Source organism: Rhinopithecus bieti, unplaced genomic scaffold (assembly GCF_001698545.2).
Source record: "Rhinopithecus bieti isolate Rb0 unplaced genomic scaffold, ASM169854v2 scaffold_3875, whole genome shotgun sequence".
Taxonomy (NCBI): domain Eukaryota; kingdom Metazoa; phylum Chordata; class Mammalia; order Primates; family Cercopithecidae; genus Rhinopithecus; species Rhinopithecus bieti.
In genome coordinates, this window is record NW_016804422.1 from 2,218,766 (window position 1) to 2,239,878 (window position 21,113).

Below are 21,113 nucleotides of genomic sequence, written 5' to 3' on the forward strand. Positions count from 1 at the left end.
AAAAAAAAAAAAAAAAAAAAAAAGTCGCTTTAAGAGATCTTTGTTGTTTTCTCTTTAGTTAGAAATTTGTTGTTGTTGTTGTTGTTTTTGAGATGGACTCTTGCTCTGTCGCTCGGGCTGGAGTCTACAGTGGCATGATCTCGGCTCACTGCAACCTCCGCCTCCTAGGTTCAAGCGATTCCCCTGCCTCAGCCTCCCGCATAGCTGGGATTATAGGCGTGTGCCAACAATACTGGCTAATTTTTTATATTTTTGGTAGAGATGGGAATTCACTGTGTTGGCCAGACTGGTTTCGAACTCCTGACTTCAAGTGATCCACCGACCTCAGCCTCCCAAAGTGCTGGGATTACAGGCGTGAGCCACCGTGCCTGGCCGAAATATTGTTTGCTATTGCAGTTATACTAATCTTTGTAACACATATAGGTAGATTTATAAAATATTGGGAGTTAACTTTGCTGCCCTCTGTGTGTTTGTTTTTTAATTTTTATTTATTTATTTATTTATTTTGAGACAGAGTCTCTGTCACCCAGGCTGGAATACAGTGGTGTGATCTCAGCTCACTGCATCCTCTGCCTCCAGGGTTCAAAAATTCTCGTGCCTCAGCCTCCCGAGTAGCTGGGACTATAGGTGTGCACCACCATGCCCAGCTAATATTTGTATTTTTAGTAGACACAAGGTTTCACCATGTTGGCCAGGCTGGTCTCGAACTCCTGACCTCAAGTGCTCCACCCACTTTGGACTCCCAAAATGCTGGGCTTATAGGTGTGAGCCACTTCGCCAGGCCTTTTGTTTTATCTGTGTGTGTGTGTGTGTGTGTGTGTGTGTGTGTGTGTGTCTATCTATCTATCTATCTATCTATCTATCTATCTTTTGAGACGGTCTCACTCTGTTGGTCAGGCTGGAGTGCAGTGGTGCCCTCACACCTCACTACAACTTCGCCTCCCAGGGCTCAAGTGATCCTCCCACCTCTGCCTCCCAGTAACTGGGACCACAAGTGCACGCCACCATGCCTGGCTAATTTTTGTATTTTTTGTGCAGACAGGTTTCGCCATTTTGCCCAGGACGTTCTCAAACTTCTGGGCTCAAACAATCCAGCCACCTTGGCCTCCGAAAGTGCTGGGAATACAGTCGTGAGCCACTGTTCCCGGCCTGTATTTTTTTTTTTATACATAAATAAAATATTGGGGTTTTCTGTTTTTGTGGGGGGGGGTTTTGTTTGTTTTTTTAGTCCGAGTCTCGCTCTGTCTCCCAGGCTAGAGTGCAGTGCTGTGATCTTGGCTCACTACAAGCTCCGCCTCTCAGGTTCAAACAATTCTCCTGCCTCAGCCTCCCTAGTAGCTGGGACTACAGGTGTCTGCTGCCATGCCCAGCTAATTTTTCATATTTTAAGCAGAGACGGGGTTTCATCATGTTAGCCAGGATGGTCTCAATCTCCTGACCTCGTGATCTACCCGCCTCAGCCTCCCAAAGTGCTGGGATTACAGGTATGAGCCACTGCGCCTGGCCTGTTTTTGTGTTTTAACTAGGTTTCCCTGTGTTGCCCAGGCTGGTCTTGAATTCCTAGCCTCAAGCGATCCTCCTGCCTTGGCCTCCCAAAGTGCAGGAATTACAGGCATGAGCCACCACACACAGCCTAAAATATTGTTTTGTTTTTATTTTTTTTCGAGGCAGAGTCTCGCTCTGTTACCCAGGCTGGAGTGCAGTGGCATGATCTTGGCTCACTACAGCCTCTGCCTCCCGGGTTCAAATGATTCTCCTGTCTTAGCATCCCGAGTAGCTGGGATTATAGGCGCCCATCACCATGCCTGGCTAATTTTTGTATTTTTAGTAGACATGGGGTTTCACCATATTGGCCAGGCTGGTCTTGAACTCCTGACCTCAAGCGATCCGTCCACTTTGGCCTCCCAAAGTTCTGAGATTACAGGCATGAGCCACTGTACCCAGCCCATTATTATACTTTATAGCAATATATATATATATATGTGTGTGTGTGTGTGTGTGTGTGTGTGTGTGTATTTATACCTGACAGCCTGAGGTAGAAGAAAGGTAGTTAACTTAGATACAAATAACTGCTTGCCCATTTAGGAATCTAAGACTAAGCAATTAACATTCTCATGTGTATCTCCCTGCATATGTGTACAAATATCTGAGAAGTGCCTAGCTTTGGTTAACTGTCTCCTGATCAGAATCCATTGCTTACTAAGCCAGGCACAGTGTTGTGCACCTGTAGTCCCAGCTACTTGGGAGGCTGAGGTAGGGAGATCACTCGAGCTCAGGAGTTCAAAGTCAGCCTGGACAACAATGGGGGACCCCATCTCAAATATAAAACAAAAGGAATCCATGACTTGTTAGAGTCAAGGTATCTTTCATCTGCCTGCCTTCCATCTTTCGTATGCCTCCCATGTCTCTTCATTAACTTTAATCCTGCCTCTCTTTCAGGTCCCAGACATTTTTGCTACAAAATAATCTTTACTCACTCCTGCCTACCGTGATCTCCCCTTCTTACCTTGAAATTTATGTAGCACTTGTCTTCTGTAGTTTCACCAAGCACATTTCATATGCTCATATGCCTGTCTTGAACTATAGACGGTTGTGTGTGTGTGTGTGTGTGTGTGTGTGTGTGTGTGTGTGACAGGGTTTCAACTTATGTCACCCAGGCTGGAGTGCAGTGGTGCAATCTCGGCTCACCGCAACCTTAGCCTCCTGGGCTCAAGTGTTTCTCCAGCCTCAGCCTCCCAACTAGCTGGGACTACAGGCACACACCACCGTGCCCAGCTAATTTTTGTATTTTTGTAGAAATGGGGTTTCACCATGTTGCCCAGCCTGGTCTTGAACTCCTGAGCTCAAGTGATCCATTGATGGCCTCCCAGAATGCTGGGATTACAGTTGTGAGCCGCTGCACCCATTCTTGAAATGTAGACTTTTTATTTCTATGTATTTTGTTGTTGTTGTTGTTGATATTGTTGTTTTTGGGACATAGTCTCTCTCTGCTGCCCAGGCTGGAGTGCAGTGGTACAATCATAACTCACTGTAGCTTTGACCTCTCAGGCTCTGGTGAGCCTTTCACGTCAACCACCCAAGTACAGACGTGTGCCACCATGCCCAGCTGACTTTTTTCGTGTATTTTTTCGAAGAGCTGGTGTTTCACCATGTTGCCTTGGCTTGTCTCGAACTCCTGGGCTCAAGCGATTTGCCCACCTTAGCCCCCCAAAATGCTAGGAGTACAGGCAGTGAGCTACGGCATTCAGCCAAGCTTCATATTTTGATATTTTGTATTGTCTTCCCATTAAGATTATAAACTTTTTTAGGACAAGAACAATCTAATTGTTTTGGATTTAAAAAATTTTTTTAAATCCTGGATTCTAAGGATTAAATGATTGTTTTATTCTCTCTTTTGGTGAGATGTCTTTTTTTTTTTTTTGAGACTGAGTCTCGCTCTGTCGCCCAGGCTGGAGTGCAGTGGCCGGATCTCAGCTCACTGCAAGCTCCGCCTCCCAGGTTTACGCCATTCTCCTGCCTCAGCCTCCCGAGTAGCTGGGACTACAGGCCCGCCACCTCGCCCGGCTAGTTTTTTGTATTTTTTAGTAGAGACGGGGTTTCACCGTGTTAGCCAGGATGGTCTCGATCTCCTGACCTGGTGGTTCACCCGTCTCGGCCTCCCAAAGTGCTGGGATTACAGGCTTGAGCCACTGCGCCCGGCCTTTTTTTTTTTTGAAATGAGTGTCTCACTCTGTCACCCAGACTGGAATGCAGTGACATGATCTCAGCTCACTAGAGGTGTCTTTTATGACATTGAACAGTGACAGTGAGCTCACAAATGTTTAGGTGTTTTCTGTTTTGTGTTCTATTTATGACCCATAGGTGGCACCTATTGAGTGTTAGATAGCAAACAACAGCATGTGGGCAACTGGCTGGCTCAGGCTACAGGTCCTTTTCTTCCAGTGATGAGTCAAGATTAAAGTATCAATTAACACTTAATTAACACAGTAACTTACATATTCTGCTAATATTTGCTTTGGCCAGTTTATTAAACCATAGATGTTCCTGTATATAGGCATTTATTAGAATTTTCATATTCTTTCTTGTAGGACCGAGTGACTTTTAGAAGAATCATAGTGAAAAATAATGCAAAGAAGAGGAAGATGTTTGAATCATTTATTGAGTCTGTGCCCCTCCTTAAATCACTAGAGGTAAAGTGGCTTGAATGAGAATCTGTTCATGGAGATCAGGAAAAGCTTTTAAAACTATTCTGTTGTTAGGTTTTCAAATCATACTATTCTAATCCCATTTCTGTGTTGCATAGCTATTGTGACTTTCAATTAAGGTCTTTTCCTTTTATTTGTGAATTTGTCTGTTGTTTCAGGTGTCAGAACGAATGAAGATAGTGGATGTAATAGGAGAGAAGATCTATAAGGATGGAGAACGCATAATCACTCAGGTGAGTGAGGGCTTTACACAGCTCCTTTCCTGGAAGTCACCCCTGAATAACTAGTATATCATTTATCTCAAAAACTTCTTGCCAGACATAGTGGCTCACACCTGTAATCCCAACACTTCGGGAGGCTGAGGCAGGTGAATCACTTGAGACCAGGAGTTCGAGACCAGCCTGGCCAACATGGTGAAACTCCGTCTCTACTAAAAATACAAAAATTAGCTGGGCATGGTGGCCCACGCCTGTAATCCCAGCCACTCGGGAGGCTGAGGCAGGAGAATTGCTTGAACCCAGGAGGCGGAGGTTGCAGTGAGTTGAGATTGCGCCACTGCCTCCAGCCTGGGCAACAGAGCGAGACTCCATTTCAAATTAAAAAAAACAAAAACAAAAAAACTTCTGTGTTCTCCCACTGTTGGGAGCTCTTATTACTAGGTAATAGATCACACTTCAGAGGACAATTATATAGTCCCCTGAAGCTTATTGATGTCCATCTTACTGACACATGCAGATCTCTTGCTTCCGCTCACCTTTCCTTGGCTTCTAGTGTTTGTTCTTTGGATGTCATTTTTTTTTTACCTTAAGTAAGTTTCATCCATTGGTATTAGAACCTGGGGAAGGTTAAAGAGTTCTGCCCTCTAACTTTCTATATTTGACACAAAGGCATCCTTTTGACTAATCTAACACAAATCAGAGCCCACAGTCTTCAGTGATTAACCAAATTTGTAAGATGTCTGGTATTTCCTTTGTGCGTTTTTCTCATGTTATTTTGGGATACAGTAAGGATTACTAAACAGTGGGCTAGATCATTGTAATGAGTACTGTCTAATAATTTTCTTTATCCACTGTGTTTGTATTTTTAATAAAACATAAATAGTATTGGACTTTTCCAGGTATCAGCTTCTCTGCCTATGGTTCTGGCTCAAGAGCACTGAGAAGATACATGGTTGGCCTAGGTTGGGTGATATGCTTATCCTTGAACCCAGTACTGAGACCACGAGGAGGAAAGGCTCAGATTGGTCAGGCGTGGGTCCTGTGGGTGGAGTTGGCCCCACTAGAACCACAAGGACTAATCAGACTTACCATAAAAGGGGAAAAGAAAGCTCCCCTGGAAGAGATAAAGGACTAACAAAAATATGATGTCTACTCTGAGTCACATCTCTAAATGTATTTGTTTTCTAGGAGCCCTTACTATTAATAATTCTTTTAATTAGAAATTGGTATATTCTATAAACATTTATTAAGATAGGTAGGACCAGATAAGCACTATGATGAAGGAGTGTATGAATGACAGAACATAGAAATGGAAGTAAAACATACAATTTCATCAAGGAAATGCCATTTGAGACGGGCTTAAAAGACAAGTGCAATTTCAATGTTTGGAATCAGGGAAAGGTCCTTCAGAGCAAAAAAACAATATTAGCAAAGGCCAGTGGTGTGAGCTGTGTTTCAGAGCATGTATCATGGTATGGTAAGAATGTAGGACTGAGTTTCTGAAATGGGAGATGTTAACTGGCCACATTTGCTTCTGAATCTAAGGTGCTTTAGGTAACATTCAAAGGACCTCCAATTCATCCTGAAGGTTCTAGGCCTGTCTCATACTGGGTTTTCACAAAGTGTGTCAGGAGATGTGAAAAGTCATAGTGTTTTCTTGATTGTCTGTGCTCTTGAAGATAGAGTACTATCTATCTTCAAGGTAGACAGGTAGTGGTACAGAATGGACATTAATTAAGATGATACTAAAAGGGGCTTATTATAGGCCCCTTTTGTCAATGTATCTCACTGGACCAAGGCTTCTCAAAGTGAGATCCCAGGACCAGCAGCAATTAGCATCATCTGAGAATGTTAGAATTGTTAGGAATGCAAGTTCTTGGGCCCCCCACTAGACCTGCTGAATCAGAAAATACATTTTATGTTGTTTCATTTGTTTTGGTCAGCTTTGTTACAGTGTGTTTTACATACAATAAAATTACTAAGTTTAAGTATACAAATTGGAAGAGTTTTGTAACCATCCCCAGTGTGGTATTTCCATCATCCATACAGTTCCTTGTTTGTATTTGCATTTGCAGTCACTACCCTCCCCCACACTCACATTCCTAGAAACCATTGATGTTTTCTATCACTGTAGAAATTCCTTTCTACAATTTAATATAAATGAAATCATGCAATGTATAGTTTTTGTATCTGGCTTTTTTCTCTTAGCATAATATTTTTGAGATTTATCCATGTTGTATGTATCAGTAGATCATTCCTTTTGCTGAATAATATTTCATTGTACAAATGTAATTTTTTTTTTCATTTTTCTGTTTTCTTTTTGAAACGGAGTTTTGCTCTTGTTGCCCAGGCTGGAGTGCGATGGCGCGATCTCAGCTCACCATAACCTCCACCTCCTGCATTCAAGCAATTCTCCTGCCTCAGCCTCCCGTTATTTTTTCTTTTTAAGAGACACAGTCTTGCTCTGTCACCCAGGCTGGAGTACAGTGACATAATCTCAGCTCACTGCAACCTCTGCCTCCTGGGTTCAAGCAATTCTCATGCCTCAGCCTGCTGAATAGTTGGGACTAAAGGTTCACGCCACCATGCCTGGCTAATTTTTGTATTTTTAGTAGAGACAGGGTTTCACCGTGTTTGCCAGGCTGGTTTCGAATATCTGACCTCAAATGATCCGCCCAGCTCAGCCTCCCAAAGTGCTAGGATTACAGGCGTGAGCCACCATGCCCATCTTTTATGTAGACATACAGTTTTACTACTCTTCAGTAAATACTTTTTTTTTTTTTGAGACAGAGTCTCGCTCTGTCACCCAGGATGGAGTGCAGTGGCGTGATCTCAGCTCACTGTAACCTCTGCCTCCCGAGTTCAAGCAAGTCTTGTGCCTCAGCCTCCCAAGTAGCTGGGACCAGAGGCATGTGCCACTATACCTGGCTAATTTTTTTTGTTTTCTTTTGTTTTTAGTAGAAATGGGATTTCACCATGTTGGCCAGGCTGGCATCTTTAGTAAATACTTAAGAGTGCAATTGCTAAATTATATGTTAACTTCATAACAAACAGCCAAACTGTCTTAAAATGGCTGTACTGTTTTGTATTCCTACCAGCCATGCATGAAAATTCAGTTGCTCTGCATTCTCAACAGTAAATAGTATTTACAGCCTTTAAAAAAAAAATACAGGCCAGGCGCGGTGGCTCAAGCCTGTAATCCCAGCACTTTGGGAGGCCGAGACGGGCGGATCACGAGGTCAGAAGATCGAGACCATCCTGGCTAACACGGTGAAACCCCGTCTCTACTAAAAAATACAAAAAACTAGCCGGGCGGAGTGGTGGGCACCTGTAGTCCCAACTACTCGGGAGGCTGAGCCAGGAGAATGGCGTAAACCCAGGAGGCGGAGCTTGCAGTGAGCTGAGATCCGGCCACTGCACTCCAGCCTGGGCGACAGAGTGAGACTCCGTCTCCAAAAAAAAAAAAAAAAATACAGTCAGGGTCTTGCTATGTTGCCCAGCCTGGTCTTGAACTCCTGAGCTCAAGCCATCTGCCCACCTTGGCCTCCCAAGTGCTGGGATTATAGGTATGCCCCTCCATGCCTAGCCTTCATTTTCTTAATGGTATCTTTTGAAGAGAAAACAGTTTTAATTTTGACAAGTCCAGTTTATCATCTTTTCTTCTTTATAGTTTGTACTTTTGCTGCTGTATTTTAGGAAATCTTTGCAAAATCAATAATATTTTCTCCCAGGTTTACTTCCAAGACCAGCACTGTTCAATAGAAATAACATGTGAGCCGGCCGGGCACAGTGGCTCAAGCCTGTAATCCCAGCATTTTGGGAGGCCAAGATGGGAAGATCACGAGGTCAGGAGATCGAGACCATCCTGGCTAACACGGTGAAACCCCGTCTCTACTAAAAAAAAAATACAAAAAACTAGCCAGGCGAGGTGGCAGGCGCCTGTAGTCCCAGCTACTCAGGAGGCTGAGGCAGGAGAATGGCGTGAACCCAGGAGGCGGAGCTTGCAGTGAGCTGAGATCCGGCCACTGCGCTCCAGCCTGGGCGACAGAGCGAGACTCCGTCTCAAAAAAAAAAAAAATAACATGTGAGCCACATATGTAATTTTAAAAATCTTTGGTCAGGCAGGGTGGCTCATGCCTGTAATCCCAGCACTTGGGGAGGCTGAATAGCTTGAGGCAGATAACTTGAGGCCAGGAGTTCGAGATCAGCCTGGCCAACATGACGAAACTTCGTCTCTACTAAAAAATACAAAAATTAGCTAGGTTTGCTGGTGCACAACTGTAATCCCAGCTGCTTGGGAGGTCTAAGCACGAGAATCGTTTGAACTTGGGAGGCAGAGGTTGCAGTGAGCCAAGGTCATGCCACTGCATTCTAGCCTGGAGGACAGAGCAAGACTTGGTCTCAAAAAAATGGGAGAAATAAAAACTTTCAATAGATACTTGAAATAGTGAACTTAATTTTAATATATTTCATTTAACCAGTATATCTAAAATATTGTTACATCTAAGTGATATAAAACTTTATTAATGAGATATTTTACATTTTTAATACTAAGTCTTCAAAATGTATGTTTTACATCTTTAGTACATCTAAGTTTATACTAGCAACATTTCAAGTGCTGAGCCACATTTGACTAGTGGCTAATGTATTAAGCAGTACAGCTCTAGACATTCACAATTTTAGCTCTTACCTTAGGTCTGTGATCCATTTTGAATTATTTTTATTGTTTTTGTTTTGTTTTTTTGAGATAGAGTCTTGCACTGTCATCCAGGCTGGAGTGCAGTGGCGCGATTTTGGCTCACTGCAAGCTCTGCCTCCCAGGTTCACACCATTCTTCTACCTCAGCCTCCCAAGTATCTGGGACTACAGGCGCCTGCCACCATGCCCGGCTAATTTTTTGTATTTTCAGTAGAGATGGGGTTTCACGGTGTTAGCCAGCATGGTCTTGATCTCCTGACCTCGTGATCCTCCTACCTTTGCCTCCCAAAGTCCTGGGATTACAGGTGTGAGCCACTGCGCCCGGCCTTGTTTTTGTCTTTTAGAAGCAAGGTCTCGCTCTGTCTTTCAGGCTTCAGTACAGTGTGCGATCGTAGCTCACTGCAGCCTCGAGCTTCTGGGCTCAAGCAATACTCTTCCCTTAGCCTTCCAAGTAGTGCCACCACACCCAGCTAATTCTTTTTTTTTTTTTTTTTTTTTTTGAGAGGGAGTTTTGCTCTTGTTGCCCAGGCCAGAGTGCAATGCCAGTATCTCAGCTCACCACAACCTCCGCCTGCTGGCGGAGGATCAAGAGATTCTCCTGCCTCAGCCTCCCAAGTAGCTGGGATTACAGGCATGCACCACCACGCCCAACTATGTTATTTTATTTTATTTTATTTTTAGTAGAGACAGGGTTTCTCCATGGTGGTCAGGCTGGTCTGCGAACTCCCGACCTCAGGTGATCCACCCACCTCGGCCTCCCAAAGTGCTGGGATTACAGGTGTGAGCCACCGTGCCCGGCCTACACCCAGATAATTTTTAAATTTGTTGTAGACAGGTTCTGTCTGTGTTGCCCATGCTGGTCTTGAACTCCTGGCCTCAAGTGATCCTCCCACCTCATCTCCCAAGTAGCTGAGATTACAAGCTTCTGCCATGACACCTGACTACATTTTTGTGTTTTGTTTTGTTTTGTTTGTTGAGATGGAGTTTCGCTCTTGTTGTCCAGGCTGGAGTGCAATGGCACAATCTCGGCTGACTGCAAGCTTCACCTCCCCAGTTCAAGTGATTCTTCTGCCTCAGACTCCTGAGTAGCTGGAACTACAGGCATGCATCACCATGCCCGGCTAATTTTTTTATTTTTAGTAGAGAACAGGGTTTCGCCCTGTTGGCCATGCTGGTCTCAAGCTTCTGACCTCAGGTGATCCGCCCGCCTTGGCCTCCCAAAGTGCTGGGATGTTGTGAGCCACAGCGCCTGGCCTACATTTTTGTTTTTTAATAACTTGCATAATTTTCACAAGTAATTTTCATAATTGATAGAATATTTAGCTTATGGCCGGGCGCGGTGGCTCAAGCCTGTAATCCCAGCACTTTGGGAGGCTGAGACGGGCGGATCACGAGGTCAGGAGATCGAGACCATCCTGGCTAACATGGTGAAACCCCGTCTCTACTAAAAAATACAAAAAACTAGCCGGGCGAGGTGGCAGGCGCCTGTAGTCCCAGCTACTCGGGAGGCTGAGGCAGGAGAATGGCGTGAACCTGGGAGGCGGAGCTTGCAGTGAGCTGAGATCCGGTCACTGCACTCCAGCCTGGGTGCCAGAGCGAGACTCCGTCTCAAAAAAAAAAAAAAAAAAAAAAGAATATTTAGCTTATTCTCAGAATAATGTAGACAGAAGGTGGCTTTAATTTTACAAAATCATGTTTTATGTTTTCACTATTAAAGTACCATTGCATTAAACCCAAAAGATTCCCATATCCTGAAAATTAGGGCTTCAGTCTTTTTTTTTTTTTTTTTTTTGAGACGGAGTCTCGCTCTGTCGCCCAGGCTGGAGTGCAGTGGACGGATCTCAGCTCACTGCAAGCTCCGCCTCCTGGGTTTACGCCATTCTCCTGCCTCAGCCTCCCGAGTAGCTGGGACTACAGGCGCCCGCCACCTCGCCCGGCTAGCTATTTTTTTGTATTTTTTAGTAGAGACGGGGTTTCACTGTGTTAGCCAGGATGGTCTCGATCTCCTGACCTCGTGATCCGCCCGTCTCGGCCTCCCAAAGTGCTGGGATTACAGGCTTGAGCCACCGCGCCCGGCCCAGTCATTCTTATAGTGGAATGTGAATCTTATATTATCTATTGTGAAAAAGAGACATAAAAACCTGATGACATGTTTACAAAGACCTAAAATGCAGTACAGTCTGGCTTCTTTACTCTTGAATATAGAAGGGAATGTTCTTTCTGTGAGATGGGTACACAGAGCCTAGTAGTGAACTTGAAAAGCAGGATACTTGGTGGGGCATGGTGGCTCACGCCTGTAATCCCAGCACTTTGGGAGGCCGAGGCGGGTATATCACCTGAGGTTGGGAGTTCGAGACCAGCTAATCCCAGCTACTCAGGAGGCTGAGGCAGGAGAATCACTTGAACCCCGGGAGGCAGAGGTTGTGGTGAGCCGAGATCACGCCATTGCACTCCAGCCTGGGCTACAAGAACGGAACTGTGTCTCAAAAATAAATAAAATACGTACATACATACATACATACACAAAAATTAGCCAGGAGTGCTGGTGCACACCTGTAATCCCAGCTACTTGGGAGGCTGAGGCACAAGAATCACTTGAACCTGGGAAGTGGAGGTTGCACCACTGTACTCCAGCCTGGGCAAAAGAGACTCCGTCTAAAAAAAAAAAAAGACCTGGTGTGGTGGCTCATGCCTGTAATCCTAGCACTTTGGGAGGCTGAGGCAGGTAGACTGCCTGAGCTCAGGAGTTCAAGACCAGCTTGGGCAACATGGAGGTGAAACCCCATCTCTACCGAAAATACAAAAAATTAGCCAGGCGTGGTGTGCACCTGTAATCCCAGCTACTCAGGAGGCTAAGGCAACAGAATTGCTTGAACCCAGGAGGTGGAGGTTGCAGTAAGCTGAGATCATGCCCCTGTGCTCCACCCTGGGTGACACAGTGAGACTGTCTCAAAAAAAAAAAAAAAAAGGAAAAGGAAAAAAAATGACAGCAGAGACGAGGGTATGTGTACAGGATAACAATGACGCCACCACGCCTGGCTAATTTTTGTACTTTTAGTAGAGATGGGGTTTCACCATGTTGGTCAGGCTGGTCCCAAACTCCTGACCTCAGGTGATCTGCCCACCTCAGCCTCCCAAAGTGCTGGGATTACAGGCGTGAGCCACCACACCTGGCCTTTTTTGTATTTAGTAGAGACGGGGTTTCACCATGTTGCCCAGGCTGGTGTCGAACTCCTGGCCTGAAGCAATCCGCCCCCCTCAGCCTCCCAAGGTGCTGGGATTACAGGTGTGAGCCACTGTGCCTGGCCTTTGCTGTCTTCAAAACACACGTACATTCCTTCCCTCACTTTGTTTCTATTCTAGCTACCACCCTAATTTCTTGCATAGCCAGAGGCTTTCAAAGTGTGATCTGACAATATAGACGAAAAGAAGCCAGATAAAAATGTATGTCTCCATTTATATTAAGGAATGGCCAAAACCTACAAGGACAGAAATTAGATATAGTTACTTCATGGGTGGGAATGTGGTATTTTTGACTGAACTCCAGAGGGAGCCTTTTGGAGTATGGATATATTTTCTGTTTTGATCTAGGAGGTGGTTATACAGGTTTATACATTTGTAAAAAGTCATCAATCTATAGCCTTGAAATGTGAGCACTTTAAATGGTGGATGTTATACACCTATCTAAACAAAAAGGGCTCAAGCACTATCCTTCACCACTTATCACTTGCAGATCTTTCCTACCACACAGATCTTCCCTTTTCATCACCCTCTTCTTGGTAAAATAACCTCTCCCTCTTTGTGACTCTGCTTCTGGCTCCTACTAAGTTTCTTTCATGGCTCTTCATCCTTTGTCACCTCCTATCATGCAGCTGTTTGTGTAATGCTAGAACTTCATGGTTATTTGGCTCTGCTGGTTATAGGATACCTACCCAACATAGGGCAGAAACCCACAGCCACCCCTTTGTAAAGCTGTGGCATTTACTCATATGGGGCAGTGATATGTCCTGGGATTAGATTGACTCAGAAACGTCATCCTAGCTGTGTATGGTGCCCACGTGGGGCTCTGTGTGATGGTCAAAGGACATGAAGTTTGTGAAAGCCTCAGAAGTAGATTCTCACTGAAGACATAAGACCCACACAGAGTGAGAGTGCATGAGTAATATTGCATTATCTGATGGAGATGGTATTTGTTCCAGAAGTTAATAGTGAGGGGTCAGAAACTGAATGAAGTGTGCCTGAAAGCTGCTTCACGTATATCTGCATGCCTAACTCAGACGTCCTCCCGGTCTTTGCTCAGATCTCACCTTCTCAAACTCCTTTTTTTTTTTTTTTTTTCCTTTTCCTAAGAGGCAGGATCTCATTGTTGCTCAGGCTGGAGTGCAGTGGCAGGATCATGGCTCACTGCAGTTTTCACCTCCTGGGCTCACGTGATCCTCCCGCCTTAGCCTCCCTAGTAGCTGGGGCTGCAGGCATATGTCACTGTGCCCAGCTAATTTTCTAAATTTTTTGTTTGTTGAGACAGAGTCTCACTGTATTGCCCAGGTTAGTATTGAACTCCCGGCCTCAAGCAATCCTCCAGCCTTGGTCTCCCTAAGTGCTGGGATTACAGGAATGAAGCACCACACCCAGCCTCAGTAAAGCTCTCATGTATAGGATACCCACTCCTTCCCCAGCACTCCAGATCTCACATTCCCTGTTTTACTCTTTTCGTGTAGCACTTATCGCCTTGCAACAGAACAATATAATTTACTGATTTATTATGTTGACTGTTTAAAAGTTTGTTTACCCTGTCAGACTGTAAGTTCTACAAGGCCAAGGGGTATTCGTTTTGTCCACTGGGTATATTTCACATGCCTAAAACAGTGCCTTGCATATAGTAAATAACTTGGTAAATAAATTACTTGTTGAATTAAGTAAATGACTGGTTCAACCATGTGGTTTAAAATCAAAACAAGTAGGCTCATGCCTGTAATCCCAGCACTTTGGGAGGCAGAGGTGGGTGGATCAGTTGAGCCCAGGAGTTTGAGATCAGCCTGGGCAATATGGCGAAACTCTGTCTCTGCAAAATATACAAAAATTAGCTGACCATGGTGATGTGCACATGTAGTCTCAGCTACTTGGGAGGCTGAGGCAGGCGTATCACTTGAGCCTGGGAGGTTGAGGCTGCAGTGAGCCATGATCACACTACTGCACTCCAACCTGGGCAACAGAGCAAGGCCCTGTTTCCAGAAAAATAAATAATTAAAAATACAAAATAAAACAAGCAAAAGCCTAAGGTTCATAAGGGTAACATCAAAGTACCTCTCTCACCAAGACAGAACCTTCCAGATCCATGCTGTCCTGTTGAGAGTTATATTTAATGGTTCAAGATTATCCCTGGACCCCATACTTCAGGTGTGGCCAGGAATCACCTTGACATTGTCTGCAGCAGCCTTGGCTGCTGGTCCCTGTCATAGGTTTCAATAGCAGACCAACATGAGCAATCAGAACAGTGATGCTTTATGCACTTGGCAACCTGGGCACATTAATGGAGATAAATGTGAGTGGTTCATGCTAAGAAGTGGGAGATGTGTCAGTTGTAGTTAGGTTGATGTCCCAATGATCAGAATCCTCTTCATTTTGTTTTGAATTTGTTTTTTGTTTTGTTTCGTTTTTTGTTTTTTTGAGGTGGAGTCTCGCTATGTCGCCAGGCTGGAGTACAGTGGCGCGACCTCAGCTCACTGCAACCTCCGACTCTCTGGTTCAAACGATTCTCTTGCCTCAGCCTCCCCAGTAGCTGGTATTATAGGCACGCGCCACCACGTCTGGCTAATTTTTGTATTTTTAGTAGAGACGAGTTTCACCATGTTGGCCAGGATGGCCTCAATCTCCTGACCTCATGATCTGCCTGCCTCAGCCTCCCAAAGTGCTGGGATTACAGGTGTGAGCCACCGTGCCCGGCCTACTCTGAACTTGTTTACTATTGATTCATTTGTAGAGTTAAAAAAATAAATACAAATCAGAGCTTAAGCAGTGAAAAAGCAAACTATTTCTTTATTCCCCTTCAATACTAGGTATGGCTCTGACCTGGCCTCCTTTTTCTTTCAGGGTGAAAAGGCTGATAGCTTTTACATCATAGAGTCTGGTGAAGTGAGCATCTTGATTAGAAGCAAGGTGAGTTTATCAGTTTATAGGTGATGGTGTACACACAAAAAGTAACAGTTTGCTTTAAATAATGTGAAGTGTGTTGAATGCAGCAAACCGTCATTGTTATGTGAGATGTGTGACTGGCAGAGACCCATGTTTAAGCCCATTAGTATAGATTTAGTATATTTAGATTAAATATAGATTTAGTATATTCTTATTCTTACTGCCTTTGCGTCTGCCATGTAATTAATGATTTAGGGAATATCGGCCTACAAATCAATAAGGAAAAGATAAAAACCCTAATAGAAAATGGGGGCTGGGGCCGGGCACGGTAACTCACGCCTGTATCCCAGCACTTTGGGAGGCTGAGACGGGGGGATCATGAGGTCAGGAGATGGAGACCATCCTGGCTAACACAGTGAAACCCCATCTCTACTAAAAATACAAAAAAAATTAGCCAGCATGGTGGCGGGCGCCTGTAGTCCCACCTACTCATTAGGCTGAGGCAGGAGAATGGCATGAACCCGAGAGGCAGAGCTTGCAGTGAGCCAAGATTGCGCCACTGCACTCCAGCCTGGGTGACAGAGCAAGACTCCGTCAAAAAAAGAAAAAAGAAAATGGGGCTGGGCGCAGTGTCTCACACCTGTAATCCTAGCACTTTTGAGGCCTAGGCAAGAGGATCTCTTGAGCCAAGAGACTGAGGCTGCAGTGAACTGTGATTGTGCCACTGCACTCCAGCCTGGGTGACAGAGCAAAACCCTGTCTTTGAAAAAAAAAAAAAAAAAGAAAAGGAAAGAAAATAGGGAAATTATATAATAAAAAGAGATTGGAAGGGATGAATATGAAGAAAGCTTCCTTTTTAGAGCACTACTAGAAGAGGTCTCTAGAATAACTGTGGTCATTTAATGGATGATGTGACCTAGAAAACTGAGGAGCTATGAGTAGAAGGAATGACTGTTACTGGTAAATCTATCATCACCAGATTTTTCAATTTCTTTTTTTTTTTCTTTTTTGAGAATATAGAGTTTGTTAAAATAGTTATATATAATACTAAGTCGAACTAATATTAAAACTTTTGCAAAATATATTGAGTAACAGTTAATAAGTAGCTGGGCATAGTCGCTCACGCCTGTAATCCCAGCACTTTGGGAGGCTGAGGCAGGCGGATCACGAGGTCAGGAGATCAAGACCATCCTAGCTAACACAGTGAAACCCCGTCTCTACTAAAAATACAAAAAATTAGCCGGGCATGGTGGCGGGTGCCTGTAGTTCCAGCTACTTGGGGGGCTGAGGCAGGAGAATGGCGTGAACCCGGGAGGCGGAGCTTGCAGTGAGCCGAGATCATGCCACTGCACTCCAGCCTGGGCGACAGAGTGAAACTCCCTCTCAAAAAAGAAAAAAAAAAAGAAAACAATAGTTTGAAATGTCTGTGTCATTTTATTTACAGTTTTTGGATTAGTGATGTTTGTAGATTTCTCAGGTATTCATTGACACCTGCTATGATCACAGCATAGTGTTAGGTGCATAAGATCAGCAGCAGCATGGCACTGGGATATTAGGGGGTGGGAGGTTTGTCAGAAGTGTAGAGGCCTGAGCTTTTCCCCAGATCCACTGAATCAGAATGTGCATTACGAGAAAACCTGCATAATACTGGAGCTGGTACGTATGTGACGGTGTGATAAGTCCCTCCTGTTCTAGAGAAGGGACTAAGTGGGCACAAATATGGCTGCAACTCCAGAGAATGCTACTGAAATTGGAAAGAGAAAGTTGGCTCAGATGGAACAGACCAACTTCAGAGCAACAGGGCAGAAGTGTAGAAGGAAGAAGGGTTAAACCGTGTAAGCCAGTGTAGCAGTTTTGTTTGTTTTAAAAATTAACCAAAAAGGAAATTATCTTTCTGCCTACAACATAAAGTGGTTCTTAGAGATTGAGACTAATTCTTACTAAAAAATTCTAAACAATTTTTTACTTAAATTATCACTTTGGTTAGCAGTTGAATTTGTTAAAAAAAAAAAAACAACAAACTCTAGATATTAATACAATGTAGTATATTATCTTAAATTTAGTTACTTAACTCTTATTTTAAAAAATGGGAGGAGGGAGGCCAGGTGCAGTGGCTCACGCCTGTAATCCCAGCACTTTGGGAGGCCGAGGTGGGTGGATCACAAGGTCAGGAGCTCAAGACCATCCTGGCGAACATGGTGAAACCCTGTCTCTATTAAAAATACAAAATAAATTAGCCGGGCGTGGTAGCGGGCGCCTATAGTCTCAGCTACTCGGGAGGCTGAGGCAGGAGAATGGCATGAACCCGGGAGGCAGAGCTTGCAGTGAGCAGAAATCATGCCACTGCACTCTAGCCTGGGCAACAGAGCAAGACTCCGTCTCAAAAAAAAAGGGAGGAGGGACCACTAACTTAAGATACAGATAGTACTTAAAAAGAAATTTGTTGGCCAGAAGCAGTGAATCACTCCTGTAATCCGAGCACTTTGGGAGGCCAAGACAGGAGGATTGCTTGAGGCCAGCAGTTCAAGGCTGCATGAGCTATGATCATTCCTCTGAGCTCCAGCCTTGGTGACAGAGTGAGACCCTGTCTCTTAAAAAAAAAAAAAAAAAAAGAAGGTGGAGAGCTTGGCGGATTTTGTCACTGTAAAATGTTGTTCAAGGCGTAGTCTCAACTCAGAGAAATAGCCCAAGTTTGTGGCTCATTACCTAAGAGAAGCATTGTCCTTATTTAAACAAGATTGGGTATGTTCAGGGTGGTATGGCTGTAGATTACCTTAAAAATGTTAGGACTCAGATGGAGCCCTAGGTGAAAAGCAAACTCCTCTGATCAAACCAGACCACTGAGATTAGTCCGTGGAGTTTACATGGTACAGTTAGTGAATTTTCTGCAAAGTGAGTGCCTCAGTAATTGTGTGGAGTGTGCTGAGAACAATGCGTGTGTGTGCAACTGGACATGCCCAGCTGTGATCCTGGAGTCAGCCTAGGTCATGTTCTTTGCTTGCTGTAGACTAAATCAAACAAGGATGGTGGGAACCAGGAGGTCGAGATTGCCCGCTGCCATAAGGGGCAGTACTTTGGAGAGCTTGCCCTGGTCACCAACAAACCCAGAGCTGCCTCAGCTTATGCAGTTGGAGATGTCAAATGCTTAGGTAAGATAAATTCTTTATGCATTAATACTCTTTTTCTAACGTGTAGTATTTTTTTCCCATCAGCAAACCTTGACGTATTCTGCCATCTTTTACTGCTCTCTAGGCCTAGGCAGTTTATATGACCAACCAGAGATGGATGAATGGATACTTTCAGCAAACATTTCTGAGCATTGATGACAGCCTGTGAGCAAGACAGGCATGCAGGCCCTTTAGCCATATGAAAAGAACTGATGTCCAGGGCTGTGGGAGAATGGGGAGAACAGGTGCTGCTGGACTCTGTAAAGTCTCTAACTTGGATGACACAGTTTCTGAATTCATGTAGAAACATCCCTTTTTGCAAGTAGCCAGTGTCCCAAGGTGTAATCTCCTACAACATGAATGGGTATGTTTAGGAAAAGGTTTGCATGAGGGAAATGACTTGAATTCATTCTCTCCCTCACCTCTTTTTAACAATGCAGTTATGGATGTACAAGCATTCGAGAGGCTTCTGGGGCCCTGCATGGACATCATGAAGAGGAACATCTCACACTATGAGGAACAGCTGGTGAAGATGTTTGGCTCCAGCATGGATCTGGGCAACCTCGGGCAGTAGGTGTGCCATACCCCAGAGCCTTCTTAGTGTGACACCAAAACCTTCCGGTCAGCCACAGAACACATACAGAAAACAAACATGACAGAACTGTTCCTGCTGTTGCCACCACTGCTGCCATTGCTGTGGTTATGGGCATTTAGAAAACTTGAAAGTCAGCACTAAAGGATGGGCAGAGGTTCAACCCACACCTCCACTTTGCTTCTGAAAGCCCATTATTAGACCATTTGTAAAGATTACTCCAACCCAGTTTTTACATCTTTGGTTCAAAACAGCATGTCTCTCCAACAATTTAAGTGCCTGATACAAAGTCCAAAGTATAAACATGCTCCTTTCCTCTCTTGCTGCTACTCTTACTTTTGGAAGTTACCACAGGGTCTGCAAAAACCTGTTGTGTAACTGTAGACACTCTCTAATCGTTCTCAAAGGAGGAAATGTAGCCTTCAGTCTCCTCATTTGTCCCTTGAGAAAGTCTACATTTGTTCACAGTCGCAGCCTGTGGTTTTACAGTGGGAAATGGTGGTGGATGGTATGGACATATGTAGCCCAGTGGCATTGTACTTTCTGCTGGCAGCTGCACACATAACAGCTGTCTCCAAACCCACAGTGATGCTTAGGGAAAGACCCTGCTCAGGACCCAGCAGGTCAGCACCCCGGAGCAGACTGATAGGTCAGTGGGACCCATGTTAAAGCAGGAAATTTGGGCTTAGCACATTTTACTGTTAGTAGAGGGCCAGGAAAGGTTTTCTGGGTTGGGGATTTTGTGGGTTTTTTAAATCTTTTTAGTAGGTTTTGTTTAACTTCTGTGCAGTCTGCATGAATGAATTGCTATCCATTTATAAGGAGCCAGGGTCTGGAGGGTTGCTATCACTTTGTCCAACCCAAATACCTTCCTGGGCAACTCCTACCATTTGTTTGCAGTTGCCCCTACTGGCCAGTGGCAGTATGCTGGAAAGAGGTTATACTATAAAGAGAGCTCTTTCTTTCTACTCCAGAGTTGTTGTGTAGCTTTGCCATTGAACCCATCAATTTTTAAACTCTTTAAAGATAGCAGCAGCTATTTTTTTTGAAATTAAAGAAAATTCTCAGGCCAGGCTCAATGGCTCATGCCTATAATGGTAGTGCTTTGGGAGGCTGAGCTGGGAGGATCGCTCAAGACCAGCCTAGGCAACAAAGTGAGACCCTGTCTCTACAAAAAAAAAAAAAAATTTTGTTGTTGTTGTTGTTGTTGTTGTTGTTGAGATGGAGTTTCACTCTTGTTGCCCAGGCCAGAGTGCAGTGGCGCGGTCTTGGCTCATTGCAACCTCCGCCTCCCAGGTTCAAGCAATTCTCCTGCCTCAGCCTCCTGAATAACTGGGATTACAGGCATGCACCACCATGCTGGGCTAATTATTTTGTATTTTTAATAGAGATGGGGTTTCTCCATGTTGGTCAGGTTGGTCTCGAACTCCCAACATCAGGTCATCCGCCCACCTCAGCCTCTCAAAGTGTTGGGATTACAGGCGTGAGCCACTGCGCCTGGCAAAAAAAAAAAAAAAAATTTTGTTGTTGTTGTTGTTGTTGTTGAGATGGAGTTTCACTCTTGTTGCCCAGGCCAGAGTGCAGTGGCGCGGTCTTGGCTCATTGCAACCTCCGCCTCCCAGGTTCAAGCAATTCTCCTGCCTCAGCCTCCTGAATAACTGGGATTACAGGCATGCACCACCATGCTGGGCTAATTATTTTGTATTTTAATAGAGATGGGGTTTCTCCATGTTGGTCAGGTTGGTCTCGAACTCCCAACATCAGGTCATCCGCCCACCTCAGCCTCTCAAAGTGTTGGGATTACAGGCGTGAGCCACTGCGCCTGGCAAAAAAAAAAAAAAATGTTTTTTTAATTTGTCAGGTGTGGTGGTTTGTGCATGTAGTCCCAGCTACTTAGGAGGCTGAAATGGGAGGATCACTTGAGCCCAGGAGGTCAAGGCTATAGTGAGCTGCACTCCAGTCTGGGCAATACAGTGAGACCCTGTCTCTTAAAAAAAAAAAAGAAAAGAAAAAATTACTCTTTAGGTAATTTCACTTGGACATATTCATATATATGGAGTTTGTCAGCTAACTCAGGCATTTATCCTAAAGATCAAATCTG

General features: G+C 44.5%; 1 protein-coding gene across 1 annotated transcript in view; it reads left to right on the plus strand.

Annotated features, from left to right (window-relative positions):
• PRKAR2A (protein kinase cAMP-dependent type II regulatory subunit alpha) overlaps positions 1–20,149 on the plus strand; it is a 100,716-nt gene extending 80,567 nt beyond the window's left edge. The window contains exons 6-10 of the mRNA XM_017868147.1: positions 4,089–4,190; positions 4,364–4,438; positions 15,212–15,277; positions 18,261–18,402; positions 18,861–20,149. Of these exons, the coding sequence (XP_017723636.1) occupies positions 4,089–4,190; positions 4,364–4,438; positions 15,212–15,277; positions 18,261–18,402; positions 18,861–18,994 (519 nt within the window). The 3' untranslated portion in view covers positions 18,995–20,149. The remainder of the gene's footprint in view (positions 1–4,088; positions 4,191–4,363; positions 4,439–15,211; positions 15,278–18,260; positions 18,403–18,860) is intronic.
• The last annotated feature ends 964 nt before the right edge of the window (positions 20,150–21,113 follow it).